The sequence below is a fragment of the Scomber japonicus genome, chromosome 10 (assembly GCF_027409825.1).
Source record: "Scomber japonicus isolate fScoJap1 chromosome 10, fScoJap1.pri, whole genome shotgun sequence".
NCBI classification, from domain to species: domain Eukaryota; kingdom Metazoa; phylum Chordata; class Actinopteri; order Scombriformes; family Scombridae; genus Scomber; species Scomber japonicus.
In genome coordinates this window covers 30450399-30466842 of record NC_070587.1, presented here as the reverse complement: position 1 = coordinate 30466842, position 16444 = coordinate 30450399, and the positions used below count along the sequence as shown (strand labels likewise).

At 39.4% G+C, this 16444-nt stretch overlaps 1 protein-coding gene and 1 pseudogene across 1 annotated transcript; one reads left to right on the top strand and one right to left on the bottom strand.

The window, feature by feature from the left end:
- Nucleotides 1-556: 556 nt before the first annotated feature.
- Nucleotides 557-6629, bottom strand: LOC128366892 (cathepsin S-like; annotated as a pseudogene).
- Nucleotides 6630-10223: 3594 nt separating this feature from the next.
- On the top strand, nucleotides 10224-16444 carry LOC128365732 (cathepsin S-like). Its single transcript, XM_053326296.1, has 6 exons — nucleotides 10224-10346; nucleotides 11466-11588; nucleotides 12965-13186; nucleotides 14153-14318; nucleotides 15032-15134; nucleotides 16206-16444. Exons 1-6 carry the CDS (start codon nucleotides 10224-10226, stop codon nucleotides 16303-16305), a joined length of 837 nt encoding a protein of 278 aa, XP_053182271.1. The 3' UTR covers nucleotides 16306-16444.

Here is a 16444-nt window from a genome sequence, read left to right as displayed (position 1 = left end):
CCATGTGCCTGTATCCAACATCTGGGCATGCTCCTGATGAGTTGGTGGCTGCTGTCCTGGTGGTGTCTGATTGGTATCAGATTCATCAAAATAATAACTGTCAGATAAAGTGATTATAAAAATAACCCCAGAACACCGAACATCATGATTATTAAGTCTGCAGTCAGTGCCTGTGTTCATTCTTGGCACCCACACAGTGAGGAAGTTGCAGCCTTTAATAATTAACAAGCAATTCTTGCAACATGTAGATGGCTCAAAAGGAAACTGAGTCACTAATTAAGATGACAGTCAAATATTTACTAGATTAGGCTTATGAGTTTGTATTGTATGTTCAAACGTGATTTGAGCTATGTGTGTATCAGCCAAGTGAGGAACTGTCAACCACTTTGGTTTCAGTCTTATTCAGCAACTGTCTTGTGGTAAAGGCAAATTCCAACATTGAATTTTTGTTTTTTCAGACTGGTGGATATTAAATCAATATAGATAGATAGATAGATAGATAGATAGATAGATAGATCCATCCATTTGCATATATTCAATTTGGTTTTCTCTGCAGCTACATGATGGGGTAGCAGGGGAACAGAGCGATGCCACACTGGTTGTTCTTGTTGCGTGACATCCGGATGTAGCCCTCTTCTACAAATCCAGTTCCCCAGCTGGATGAAAAGCAGGAAAAGAGTATGATTACCAAGGTTTACATCAATAAAAGCAAAGCTAAGACTTATATGGCTTATAATGCTTATTGCTAGTAACAGGAACATTTACCCAAGTACACTACTCAAATACAATTTAAAGGTAATTGTACTTTACTTGAGTATTTCCACTTGCCACTTATATTTACTGGTTCACTTTTCAGGTTAGGACTTTACATACAATAATATATATATATATTCAAACTGCTCTTTTCTTTTTTCAGTTTGTTATACTTTGTGTTAATGGTTACATATAAATAAAGATCATTGTGATTATGATGATGATGATGATGATTATTATTATTTATCTGAATTAGTTTTGGACAAAAATCAGTTATCAAAACAAAATTACAGAGAAATACACTGCAGAGATTCTGGTAAACAGTTATGTTTTTCATGTAATAAATGATGGGAAATTACTCCTTCTTCTCCACTTAAGCAGAAACAATTTCGTGACTTAGCCCAACCTTGCAGTCTGTGTTAATCATTGCTTGAAATGCAAGTAGTTGAAGAATTTTGAATCAATGCCACCACGACGCTCATGTCAGCAAAACACTCAAAATCCGAACAAAACATAACACTTACCCTGACCTCCATTTTGTCCTCCAGCAAAGCCAGAATGCAGAGGAACATACAGGAGCTATATGGACTCAGTTTATATAGTGTGTCCTGTGTATATTCCTACCTGTTCTTCACCAGCCAGTAGTCTTGTCCGTTCTCTGCCCACAGCTACCACCGCATGGTTCGTGTGCTGAGTGCAGTCCGGGTCATCGTACACTCCTGAAATGACATCTAGTTAGTTTTTTTCTTTTCTTTTTAAGACATACTGTATGTCAAGATTTACTGAACTTCTTCACCAATTTTATATAAATTTAGCTATATTCAGATTTTGAATTTGATATTTTATTTAAATTTGTATTATTACCATTACTGTGATCAACATACTGCAGCAAATAAATGAATTAGTCATCCAAATGCAACCTTCACAATTACACCTGTCCTACTCAAGAGAGTTTTAACAACTTGAGCATTTCGTATATGTACATATTATTAAGGTGTAATGTTGTGTTTGTAAATTTTTCATAAATAAATGTAAAAAACAAAACATAAAAACGTGGATCTTTAACTCTTCAGCTTCACAGAAATAAAGTTGAGAGCCTTTGCAGCGGATGATGATGTATGAATGTACCACTCTTGTAGAAATGAAATGAAGGCTGCCCTGCATCAATTGACACTGAAAAAGGTCCGATGGTAGCAACTGCCTGAACTGCCTGTTTCAGTTCATCTTCCCCTTTAGGCAGGATGATATACACCGAGCAGTTGGCTGCACGGTTCATGGGGTTGTGGTGGCACTCTCCGTCCTGAAATAAGAGAACAAACTGAGTTTGAAATAGAGAATTTACAATTGATGCTATTAAAGAAAGCTGTTCAGGACCCCCTCAACAGCACCCCTGTTTAATTTTGGACTCAGTTTTCACATTTACTAATTTCAGTAAAAAGTTGATTTGGGAAAGATTTACGAAGCTTGCTGTTCTGTCAGAGTCATGATTATTTGTAGGAACAATAATCTTGAAAAAAAAAGCAATGTTTTTGATTATATTTTTTTCATTTGTTCCTATACAGCAATGATGCTAGCTTTCGACCATTAGGACAGTAAAAATATCAGAGAAAGATGTTGCTTTAAGTGAAAGGGAAGCAGAAAATCAGCACGCTGTTTGTTACAGAGCTTTGAAATGATTGGCTGACGATTCAACAGTGGTGAGCCAAGACCCAAGAAACAAACAGGCTCAATACTTTTCCAAATCACTTATCTGCAAATTGCATATTGGAGCAAGACATCTGGTCGTGATGTCACCAAATAATGCTCGTATGTACACATCTTAAACTCAAATGTACAGAGTGCAAACTCAGCAGATAAACTGAAAACTCAGAAAAACAAATATGGAACAGGCTGCACACAATCCTGCTTAATGGGTTAAACTGTTTGATACCTTTTTGACCAGCAGGATTTAACCAGTTACTTGCACTTCCTTCCAAGCGGTATGAAGCCTCAGACTCGATGCTGTGGTCAAAGACGTACTCAAAGGCTTTGTGCTTGTGGCCACCGTTGCAGCCGTTGTTGCCGTATTCCCTTGAACAGTCCACCAGGTTTTGGGGGCTGAGGTCTACCGGCTTTCCTGTTGTCTTGGCTAACTGACCCTCCAGGGCGCCGACAGCACTGAAGGCCCAACAGGAGCCACATGCACCCTGGATTAAATTGACTTTAATTACTGTAATATCATGGACGGTACAACAATATTTAAAGTTCACTAACAAAACTGAGAAATAAGTAAGTTTTACTCATAGACTGTATATATATCTCAACCCCAACTGGTCGAGGCAGATGGCCGCCCACTCTGAGTCTGGTTCTGCCTGAGGTTACTTCCTGTTAAAAGGGAGTTGTTTCTTGCCACTGTTTCTCAAGTGGGAATGTTGGGTCTCTTTAAAGTTAAAACCTGAAGAGTTCGGTTTAGAAACTGCTCTATGTGTGAAGTGCCTTGAGATAACTCTGTTGTGATTTGGCTCAATATAAATAAAGATTGATTGATTGATTGATTAATTGATAATAATGAGGCACCACCCTGGAAAACAGGGAAAAATAGCCAATTGGTTTAGTCTTCTTAAATATACCGAGCTGTCTGGAATTTGGATCTAGCATAACAATGGGTCTTTTGATGTGCTATGTGCATCACACCTGTGAGCAGTGAGTCTATCTCTTTCCTACACTCACTGAAATTCAACCTGCTGATGAATTCACGGTAGCCAGGTTCTAGGCTCTGTGCTAGGGAAAAATAGACAACTCTATACAAGGGTTCTCCATTGTTGACTCTGGAACGAAGGGTTAGATTGGCTTGGTGACGCTTATTCGCTTTCTTGTAGAGAATTTGGTGATATTGTTATGTTAAACCACAACTTAAACAAATGAGGTCATAGTTAGTAGACTTTAGATATGCTGATTTTAAGACATTTGGACAGAGCTGAATTAGTTGTTTCTGGTCTTTATGCTGCTGGCTATAGTTTTATATTTAATGGACAACTACAAGAGTGCTATCAATCATCTCATCTAACTTTTCACAAGAAAATAAAAAGCTATTTACCAAATGTAAAACTCTTCTTTTAAACAAACTATATTGACCTTCTGAAAAAATTAACCCACTGTTTGATGAGATTGTAGTGGATAAAAAAAACCCCAACAACAACACACAATAAAAATAAAACATGCCAAAGGGCATTTTTTGGTTACATAAGACAATGTTACTTTCCTACAGGCAGGTAATTTAAAGATGCTTTCATGTCAGCATGTGCACAGGATAGAGATATTTACCAGAGACACATGTATTGATTTTGGCGTTCATTCTGTTGTAACATGTAAAGACTGAATCGACCAGCAAGCCAATTTTCCAAAGAGTCAATGGATTGTTTCAGGCAGTTTTTATGGCAGTTGAAGCTGCCAACAGACAAGCCTGATGCTGCTTCAGTAAAATCAGTAAGATCTTTGCCTCCACTGCATCAATGGCACAGAACACAGATCTGATATTTACTGAAATGCCAACATTGGCCTAATCACATAACTGATATATCGATGCAAACCTGTCGTGTATCACTGTGACTGAGACTCAACAAGGGGGGTGATGCTTCATAAAATCTTTATTATAGATTCAGAAATACAGGCACAAGATAAAGTGTATCAGTGATCACATGAAGAAGAAAGAAAATGCAAAAAAGTAGGAAGGAAACTTAAGTTTGTATAGACTCAGTTTGGTTTCCTCTGCAGCTACATGATGGGGTAGCAGGGGACCTGAGCGATGTACAGATCTACATGATAACATGTAGATCTGTAACTCCTCAGCTTGATGTAAGTAAAGATGAGAGCCTGTGCAGCTGATGATGATGTTTGAACATACCCCTACAAAATGACCTCCAGCAGGCTACTGGTGTGCATGTTTCTTACCAAACTGTCAGAAACAGACTCCATTTGGGTGGCATGAGGGCCTGATGTCCTTTGGTGGGAGCAGTGCTCACAGCCCAGCACCATACAGCTTGATTGTGATTATTTGACAGCAGAGAACACTAGAATTACAGGTCTGCCACAGGTGCCCGGTTAGGGTTAGGGTTAGGCCTTCACTACAAGGCCATAAGTATGTGGACACCTGAGCATTACATCCATTTATGATAGTTTTATATGTCATTAACCTGCTTATTGGGCCTAACCAGATTATCCCATGTTTTGAGACTCTGACAAAGGGAGTCCTAAAGAAACTTCCCACAGTCCTTAGTTGTTTGCACAAAACCAGAACTCCTCATTTTTGTTTCTCCATTACTGCTGCTGGGAGCAGCAGCAATTGCTCTTTCTCCATTACTGCTTCTGCAAGAGCAGCTCAGCTCCTCAGCTCCTTGATTTCACCAGTGGCGTGCTCACAGCAGACACACACAGAACTCTCCTGAATTAGCAGTGACACAAGAGCCTGCCTAACATTCAGCAAGAAAAGAAAGTTAGAACTGAGCTGCTAACTTTTAAAACAAAGGGACAATCAGTGGCCTCCACAGTAAACTAGACTGTCTGATCTGCAAGATTGAACACCAACAACTTGGCAATCATTCAGCCTTGGAGACACACTCTTCTCAGCCTGACTCAACTATAGATTTGCCAGCTTAGAAGAAGCACTGCACAAAACATCTTTCTCCTTCTGTGGACTTGATAACATACTGGGCATAGCATAAAACATCAATCCTCTGACTGTTACTGCCCTGCATCTCAGTTAACACGTGTTAAAATTTTGGGTGAACAGACTTACTCACGTATTGTAAACCTGCATTTGTCACCACATTTTGTTCGGTTAGTGTACTGCTCAAGCTACACCACAAGGTGATCTGCACCATCACCAAGCCAATCTCACCAGTCAACAATGGAGAACCCTTGTGTAGAGTTGTTTATTTTTCCCTAGCACAGAGCCTAGAACCTGGCTACCCTGAATTCTTCAGCAGGTTGAATTTCAGTGAGTGTAGGAAAGAGACAGACTCACTGCTCACAGGTCTGATGCACATAGGACATCAAAAGACCCATTGTTATGCTAGATCCAAATTCCAGACAGCTCAGTATATTTAAGAAGACTAAACCAATTGGCTATTTTTTCCCTGTTTTCCAGGGTGGTGCATCATTATTATTAATTCTTATTAAAAATTTTGATAATTTTCATAATTAATCATTATCTTTGATATCTTTGTTATAACAGCCTCCAATACTGACCTCTGTTTAAAAAATGGAGCAAAGAACTTCTGACCTCTGTTTACAAAACGGAGAGATGAAATCCTGACCTCTGTTTACAAAATGGATTGACAAAATTCTGACCTCTGTTGACAATATGGAGTGACAAAATTCTGACCTCTGTTTGCAAAATGCAGCTCGCTAGAACATCTTCATAGTCCAGTGTCTTTCGAAAGTCTTAAAACAAAACACTTACCAGAACTCCTTGCATCAACTTATATTCAGCAATAGGACACCTTCACAGTAGTGTCTTTTGGTGCGTATACAGTATATAGTCTTAAAATATTTTAGCACTACAACATCAGAAATACATTATGTAGAACTGCACTCATCAAACTCAGAAAAATGTGGAACGTTCTTGAACACATACAACAAAACAGCCTTTAATGGGTGCAAGACCAAAAGCTATGTTTGACTTTTCTATGCTTGTTTTTGAGCCACTGTGTATCAAGCCCCACAAAAAGCCTTTGAAAGACCTCAAAAGTTCAGGAGTTTCAGCATATCAGGGCGAATCTCATCTGCCCCGGCACCTTGCCACTGAGGAGCTGTTTAACTACCTCAGTGACCACTGCCAGGGATATGTGTGAAGTTCCCCCCGGATCATCCAGCTCTGCCTCCTCCACAGAGGACATGTTGGCCGGGTTTAGGAGTTCCTTTAAGTGTTCCTTTCAGCATGCGACAATATCCCCAGTCGAGGGAACTTCTTCAAGGCCATCCGATAGTCCTTCTCCATAGTTTCACCAAACTCCTCCCACACCCAGTTTTTGCTTCAGCAACCGCCCAAGCCTCCACCTTCTCGGCAATCCAGTACTTATCTGCTGCTTCTGGGTACCCACAGGCCAGCCAGGCCCTAAAGGCCTCCTTCTTCAGCTTGACGGCTTCCTTTACTGCCAGTGTTCACCAATGAGTTCTCCGGTTGCCACCCTGACAGGCACAGACGACCTTCTGGCTGCAATTCTAAGCCGCCGCCTCCACAGCTGAGGTCTTGAACAGGGTCCACTCGGAATACATGTCCTCACCCTCCCCGGGAACAAAGAAGAGGTTCCTTCGGACAAGGGAGTTGAAGACCTCACAGACAGGGCCCTCTGCCAGATGTTACTATACATTTAGGTTTCCCAGGTCTGTCCAGCAGCCTTCACCACCACCTGATCCAACTCACCACCAGGTGGTGATCAGTTGACAGCTCTGCTCCTCTTTTCACCCGAGTGTCCAAAACATACAGCCACAGATCAGATAAGACAACTACAAAGTCGATCGTCGACCTTTGGCCTAGGGTGCTCTGCCATGTATAGTTATGAACACCCTTTTGCTTGAACATGGTGTTTGTTATGGCCAATCTATGACCAGCACGGAAGTCCAACAACAAAGCCACCATTTAGACAAACTCTTCTCAGCCTGACTCAACTATGGATTTGCCAGCTTAGAAGCAGCACTGCACAAAGCATCTTTCTCCTTCTGTGGACTTGATAACATACTGGGCATAGCATAAAACAAGAACTCTCTGACTGTTACTGCCCTGCATCTCAGTTAGTACATGTTCAAATTTTGGGTGAGCAGAGGTACTCACGTAAACCTGCATTTGTCACCACATTTTGTTAGGTTAGTGTGCTGCCCAAGCTACACTACAAGGTGACCTGCACCGTCATCAAGCCAATCTAACCCTTCGTTCCAGAGTCCACAATGGAAGACCCTTGTGTAGAGTTGTCTATTTTTTCCCTAGCACAGAGCCTAGAACCTGGCTACCCTGAATTCATCAGCAGGTTGAATTTCAGTGAGTGTAGGAAAGAGACAGACTCACTGCTCACAGGTGTGATGCACATAGCACATCAAAAGACCCATTGTTATGCTAGATCCAAATTCCAGACAGCACAGTATATTTAAGAAGACTAAACCAATTGGCCATTTTTCCCCTGTTTTCCAGGGTGGTGCATCATTATTATTAATTCTTATTAATATTTTTGATGATTTTCATAATTAATAAAAAATGAAGCAAAGAACTTCTGACCTCTATTTACAAAACGGAGAGATAAAATCCTAACCTCTTTTTACAAAGTGGAGAGATGAAATCCTGACCTCTGTTTACAATATGGAGTGACAAAATTCTGACCTCTGTTTGCAAAATGCAGCTCGCAAGAACATCTTCATAGTCCAGTATCTTTAGAAAGTTTTTAAAAAATTCACTTACCAGAACTCCTTGCATCAACTTGCAATATTCAGCTCGCTAGAACACCTTCACAGTAGTGTCTTTTAGTGTTTATATAGTCTTAAAATATATTAGCACTACAACATCAGAAGTACACTACCGGTCAAAAACACCCCAATTTTTCCAGTTTTTTTATTGAAAAAATGTTTTCAAGCTTACCATCTTGGTTTTTTCTAAGGTTGTTCTGGCATAGCTTGGACTTATGTTTTGGGTCATTATCTTGCTGCTTCCTCCTCCATATTTAACAGTTAATGTCACACACTTCAACTCGAGGGCGTACAAAACTCCTGCGTGATGAACAGAATATTTAAAATTTTGATTCATCAGTCCATAACACCTTCTTCCAGTCTTCAGTAGTCCATTGGTGTTGTTTCATGGCCCAGGCAAGCCTCTTTTTCTTATTCTGACATCTTATCAATGGCTTTCTTGCTGCAACTCCACCTGTCAAACCTGGAACTCGAAGTCTTCTCTTCACAGTTGAAACTGAGACTTGCTTACTATGGCCACTATTAAGCTGTGCTAGAAGCTGTTGTCCTGTGAGCCACCTATCACGCAAGCTGTTGACTCTCAGAAACTTTTCGTCTGACTCTGTTGTGGCTTTGAGCCTGTCAGAGTTTCTCCCAGTTTCTGAGTGCTTTTTGATGGTGAAGGAAACTGTACTCACTGACACCTTGACATTCTCTGTAGCAAAGACCAACATTACGTGTTTTTGTATAATTTTCATTTTTGGGTAACCTTACCTTTTTTTTAACCTCTGGCAGTTCAATACTTACCTTTGTACCATTTCAAGCTATTCATTGGACTTGAACTGCTTGAATTTCAATAAAAAACTGGAAAAATAGGGGTGTTCTAAAACTTTTGACCGGTAGTGTACATTATGAAGAACTGCACTCATCAAACTCAGAAAAATGTATAACATTTTTGAACACACACAACAGAAGGACCTTTAATGGGTGAAAGGCCAGGCGCCATATTTGACTTTTCTATGCTAGAAGCTTGTTGAAGCTTACAAAAAGTCTTTGAAAGACTTCAAAAGTTTGGGAAGGTTTGGATCGATACTTGGGATTCAGGGCGTATGTCAAACTTAGGATGAGGCAGTATGCTCTGGCCAGTTTGTCAAGATCAGCCAGCACAGGTTTTCCCTCAATGACGACGCCCACTGTATCTGTCTCATGGCAAACATAATGTACATCCTCATACTTATTCATACTTGCTTTTTCCTCTCCATTGCACCTGTCACTTTCATTTACACCAAAGAAGGTGAAATTGATTCACAATCACTTGTCCTTCCTAAATGAACAAATTGATATCTCTGATGTTTTACTGACTTGGTGTTATACTGTGATGATTAAGTGCCCCCTTCATTTTATTGAGCATTCAGTGTTTCCTCTTTTTTGCTCAAAGCACTGTACACAATTTTCTTTTTGTGATGACCAAACTGTGATTGTGTACATTACTGTGATTACCAAACTGTGATTGTGTATATTATGTGATTACCAAAGCTTTCTGTTTCCAAAGAGGGGGAATTGTGGCAGACCATGTGGCAGACCATGTGACAGTTTCTTTATAAATACCAACCAGGATAACACACTGGCAGTAGATTCAACAAAGAAGCGATGATGCGTCTGACTGATCAAGGCAAGTTTAACCTTCTTCTTAAATTAATTCACAGTTTTAATACAATCTGATGCTTTTTGTGTTCATGTTTTAGACATAGAGATATATTGTGGTTGAGCTGGTTGAAAATTACTTTAGGACAACTTTATATGAATACAGTGTATTTAAATGTCTCCCATAAGCATAAGGTATTCAATCTTTCACTGTGGGGTATTTTATCATAAAAACATTTATTATTGGCATGATCTATTCCTGAGATAACTAATCCAAAGAAATACTAAAGTAATCAATCAAGGCCATTTTCTTTGGATAAAGTCCAGTATGAGGCATACTTGGTTAGATATTCAACTTATTCTTTTGTGGATTTAGACTTTTGAATGTTTCTCTGTGTATGTTTACAGGACTGATGTTGGGGAGCCTGCTCCTTGTCTCCATGTGTGTTGGGGCAGCAGCCATGTTTGACAGCAAACAGCTGGACAACCACTGGGACCTGTGGAAGACAACACACGGGAAGATATACCAGGATGAGGTATGAGAAAAAAACGCTACTTGCTAAATTGTCAATTTTAATGTTTTTAATTTTTTCCCCCAAAACAATCTGACTGCTTACTTTTTACTTACACATTATTTGACCCTATGCACTTGTAACTGGGTCGGTCTGCGTTGTGTTCTGTTAAAATGAGTCCAAAAAACATTGTTTTTTAGGCTGTTTTATCTCTGCAACACACCTCTCTCAGTCAGGATAAATGCAGACTCAAAATGTAAATGACATAAAATACAATCAAATGTGAACAAAGTGCCACAAACTTGTCTCAAATTATGTGACAAAATTACATTGTTAACATATTTAGCTTTAATATTAACAGCATGAAATGTGAAATAATAATTATGTCAATGTAAAACAATTGAAACACATCAAAATACATATATCATACAATGAAACACTTGAAAGCTATCCTCTATCACACTTAACACAGTAAACTTAACACAAACTGAAAATGAAAAATACATTTACTGAACTGATAAGGGGAGTACATTACAACATACACATACCTGTTCAAATGAGTTCAAAAGACAGCAAAAACGTTGTTTTTTAGGCTGTTTTATCTCTGCAACACACCTAACATGAAAAAACAAACTGAAGCGTGGGTCCCATAAGCCAACATGACGAAAACCAACCACACAACGTTACTTAGTTAACGTTTACTAAGCAAAACGTGTTTAAGATAGTTTTTGAAGCCTTAAACCTCATCTCTACAGGTAAAACGAACGACAGAAAATTACACAGCTCATCTACAATAATAATATTAAGTATGTTTACACTGCTGTGTGCACTTAAACAATTTTAAAACTTAAAATTCACATTTTATGATCGCGCTGCCTTGAATACAACTCTCTCAGTCAGGATAAATGAACACTGACGAGAGACGGGAAATTAAGCAGTAGGCTATGTCTGCTAATGGCCAGCAGAGGGCGCTAGATTACAACCTAATGCAGTACTCCCAATACCAAGAGCAGAAGAATGGGGGATTTTAAATTGCCGCATTTTACAACAAAATACATAAGAAACAAAAATTACAAAGATGATCTGTTACACACTCATTCTGTATGTGTTTGTGTGTGTGTGTGTGTGTGTGTGTGTGTTGAGGTGGAGAATACACACCGCAGGAAATTATGGGAGAAGAACCTGATGCTCATCACCATGCACAACCTGGAGGCCTCCATGGGGCTTCACTCCTATGAACTGGGCATGAACTTCATGGGAGACATGGTGAGAAACTCTGCTGTTTTATACAGAGATTAAAGTCCTTAATAAGCTTAATAAGACACCTTAATAAGACAAGTACAGTCAGATGGCTAAAGTCTTATCTTTCACTTCATCATAAACATGTGACCCAGTTCCATAAATAAGTCATGTCCTGACTCCTATAAGCTCCTCTCAGGTGTGAAGTCGGTTTCACAGCATAACACGTTATACATTATACAACTTCTGGCCACATTATTAAGTCGATGCACTTCATATGAACACACACTGGCCCTGCATTATAGTTATTTTATTTATCATAAACTATGTACCTTTGTAGACATTTATAGAGAGATGAAGTGAAATGAGAACTTGCAGGTTCTTTAAATGTCTCAGATATTAACCAAAAAATCCAAACAACAAAAGAAACATGTTCATTCTTACAACTATTAACTGTTTAAAATGTTTAAAAAAAAAAAAAAAAAACAATGTGAGAAGCTGGAGACATGAAATGTTTGAAATAATCAACTAATTGTTTCAGTACATTGCAAAGTACATAAAAAGCTTGAGATAATGAGGGAATAAATCACAATAAGTTTGTTTTAACTTCATGCAGATTGTGAATTAGTCATGTTGTTGCTGAGGACTTGGAGATTTCATTGAACTAATGAGATTATTTCTGTCCTCAGCTTGTCCACAGATCCTCAGCTGCTGCTCACATATGTAGTGAATAGAATACAGTATATTCTGAGTCTAACTTCATGAATGACTGAAGCATTCAGTCCAAATAGTATTATAATATGTAGATGTTTATTGTGGCTTCACACATGTATGACATTCGAAAACGTATGTCAGTCCAAATCAAATCCAGCTAAATAAATAAAGGCCAGCTGCCAATATTTTAATCATTTAACAACTTCCTTGTAGACACAAGATGAGATCCATCAGTTCACTGGCAAGCTCACTCCTCCCACTGACCTCAAGAGGGCGCCACTTACTTTTCCAAATGCCAATGTATCAGACACCTTTGACTGGAGAGAGCATGGCTGTGTGACCGGTGTCAAGGATCAGGTAACCCCTACCCCCCCCCCACCCCACACACACACACACACACACGCACACACACACACACAATTCATCCTGTTCCACTTTTATTGACTCAGTTTGTTCATAGAAGAAGTCGTCACCCACACCACATCCACCTAAAGAGTCCTGGAGCCCTTTAACCTCTCTATACAAACTTATCATGAGTTTCTAAATGTGGGAATGTATAAAGTGAAGCATAAAGCATTTACAATATCTTCAACTGAGTGCAGCAGCCGAAACAACACTTTGGGATTCATACTGGGAGTGTGATGCATTGTGTCCATGATATTACAGTAACAACAGTCATTTAAATCCAGGGTTCTTGTGGTTCCTGCTGGGCCTTCACTGCTGTCGGTGCCCTGGAGGGTCAGTTGGCCTTGAAAACAGGGAAGCTGGTAGACCTCAGCCCCCAAAACCTGGTGGACTGTGCAACTCAATACGGCAACCACGGCTGCAACGGTGGCTTCTATACAAATGCCTTCAATTACATCAAGTACAATGGTATCGAGACTGAGGCTTCATACCCATACGAAGGAAAAGTAAGTAATTGGTTCAATGTTGCTGGTCAACAATGTATCAATCAGTTTAACCCATTAAGCTTGATTTTAGGACAAGTGAGAAACTATGTGAAACTAATTGGATCACTTTGAGCTTTGTTACTGGACAACAAATAACTATGGATCTGTAACTGACAAATGCATTTTGGTACTTGATGCTTCCATGGTGTTTATGACCTCTTCAGCAGAGGTCTGTCATCGGACTGGAAGAAATTAAAACCCTTGTTGCAATGCAAGCGAGTTTCCCTTGGATGTAAACTCATAACAACATCTTAACCTGGAGAGCGGCACTTAAAAAGAACAAAAATATCTGTTCTTCGGTCATTTTATCAAAAAGGGAACTATTAGTGCACCACAGAGTAAAATTATCCTCCTTTTACAGTGTTTAAACATATTATAATCTCATTTTTTACTTCTCTGTGCAGAGTTTTAGCTCACCTTAAATCTAGATGAAACAGGTTTACCTACGCCCAGGATTTGTGACATTACAACTAGTAAAGACAGTCGCGGCAGGGCAGTATCATTGCCATACAACATATAAAAGACAGAGTCGGCAAAAAAGTTTTTATTTATTTTTCGGTTGATTTTGAGCCACAACACCTCTCTGAGACTGGACAGTGTGTCGGATCCTCTCAGAAATGCCTTCCTCCTCCACAAAAACACAAACTTTGAACCAGATGAAGCCTGGAGGACAAATATGTTGTCCGCTCCGATTCATTTATTGTTGCTCCAAAGAGACAGCAGACCACAGACAAGTGAGAAAAGTGTTGTTGTCTACAGCCTGAAGGGTCGGACATAATTTCTTGTTGCTGTTGTACACCTCATACAGGAATTTAACTGTAAACTTGAGTTTGCGCTGGATTCCTACAGTACCTGTTCCCGCTAAAAATGAGCATTAAGTTTTAGCAGAACTCTCAACTATAAAAACAGTTTGTCCTCTCATTTCAGGAAGGACAGTGCCACCACAACTCCAACAACAATGTTGCAACATGCTATGAGTACAACTGCCTGCCTCAAGGGAACGAGGATGTGATGGAACTGGCAGTCTTCACCATCGGACCCATTGCAGTTGCGATTGACGCAAATCCAAAAGAATTTCAATTTTACAAGGGTGGTATGTTCACACATCATCATCAGCTGCACAGGCTCTCATCTTTATTTACATCAAGCTGAGGAGTTACAGATCTACATGTTATCATTCTGTTTTTAGAGGAGTGGGAGCAAAAAGTCACAGAAAGAGTTTAACTTTTTAACTAACAGGTTACAATTACATATTATAATCTTTTCTACAGAGGAAAAAAAATGACATTACATCTTAATAATATTTACGTACAATATATGAAATGCTCAAATTGTTAAAACTCTCATGAGAAGGACCGGTGTAATTGTTAAGGTTACAGCTGGATAACTGAGGGATTTATTGGCTACAGTATATTGATCCCAGTAATGATATCAATACAAGTTTAGATAAAACATCTGAATCAAAATCAGAATATAGCTAAATTCATACAAAATTGAGTAAGAATTCAAGAAATCTTGGCATAAACATGTCTTTACATGTTTAACTGTGCAATACTCTTGACCGCTTTATTTTATTCATATGCAATACCCTCCACGTTATGCTATTATATACTATATCTATTATATTATGTGTTTTTAAAGCACAAATGGAGTGGCACCTGTAATCTCATGAATATAATATTTATATATGATCCCCTTGAGATTTAAATATAGGCTAAATGTAGTATATAATAAGGATAAAGCTTTCTATTCTACTCTCTTCTAAAGAGAAAAAAATACATAAATGTGATGATGATGTCATTTCAGGAGTGTACGATAACCCGATGTGCACACAAGAGCTGAACCATGGGGTCGTAGTTGTGGGCTACGGCACAGAGAACGGAAAAGACTACTGGCTGGTGAAGAACAGGTATGAATATACACAGTACACACAATATAAACTCAGTCCATATAGCTTCCCAGCCAGCATGCCCATGTGGGCCCACCTTGTTGCTTGAACTGGGCAAATTTTGCAGGTGCCACATGGTTTCAGTAACGTGAAGCCCACTTTGGCTGACTGTATGAGCCCCATAAGGGATGTATGTGGGCTAAGCGGGCATGGGCATGAACAGGGCAAACTGTATGGCCCCATATTGTTTCAGAAACATGGGCCCCACATGTGAAGCCCATGTGGGCTGGCTCAGTGGGCCCTATTTAAGGTCCATTCTGATCCCACTTAGACCCCATATGGACAAACATATGGGTCTCACCCATTTGGGCCCCACCGGAAACCCAGTCAGAACCCACTTGAAGCCCATATGGACAAACACAGGTGTGGACACCATGGAAACTGTGGACAAACCCACTTGGGACCCATATTTGCAGCCCAAATTTAACCCTTCTGGGGCCCACATGGACAAGATAGCTGGGTCCCGTATGTTCCTCACATTATATGATCTTTAGCACTTTGGCTTTGTTGGAGGACAAAGAGAAAGTGAAACACTGAGGTCAGGACAAGAGTTATTTTTGTTCAGATTTTGAGTGTTTTGCTGACATGAGTGTCGTGGTGGCATTGATTCTAAATTCTTCAACTACTTGTATTTAAAGCAATGATTAACACAGACTGCAAAGTTGGGCTAAGCCACAAAATGATTTCTGCATAAAAGAGAAGAAGGAATTTAATTTCCCATCAATTATTACATTAAAAACATAACCAGTTCCCAGAATCCCCACAGTGTGTTTGGATTGAGAGGTTAAGTGATGATCTCTTCTCAGTATATAAGTGATTCAGTTGCTCCATATTTCATATATATGGAAGATTGTTTTGTAGTAGACTGGTTTAAATGAAGTTTAATGGTGACACGCATGAAACAAATTTCTCTCATTTTCTGCTAGAGAACATCATTATGTATTATGAACCTTTCCTCGATGACTTTGCTGTTTATTGATGTAAATTTAGATTTTTCCCTTTACTCATATTCTTTTCTTACTTTTCATCCAGCTGGGGAACTGGTTATGGAGAAGCGGGCTACGTCAAAATGTCACGCAACAAGAACAACCAGTGTGGCATCGCTCAGGTCCCCTGCTACCCCATCATGTAGCTGCAGAGGAAACCAAACTGAGTCTATACAAACTTAAGTTTCCTTCCTACTTTTTTGCATTTTCTTTCTTCTTCATGTGATCACTGATACGCTTTATCTTGTGCCTGTATTTCTGAATCTATAATAAAGATTTTATGAA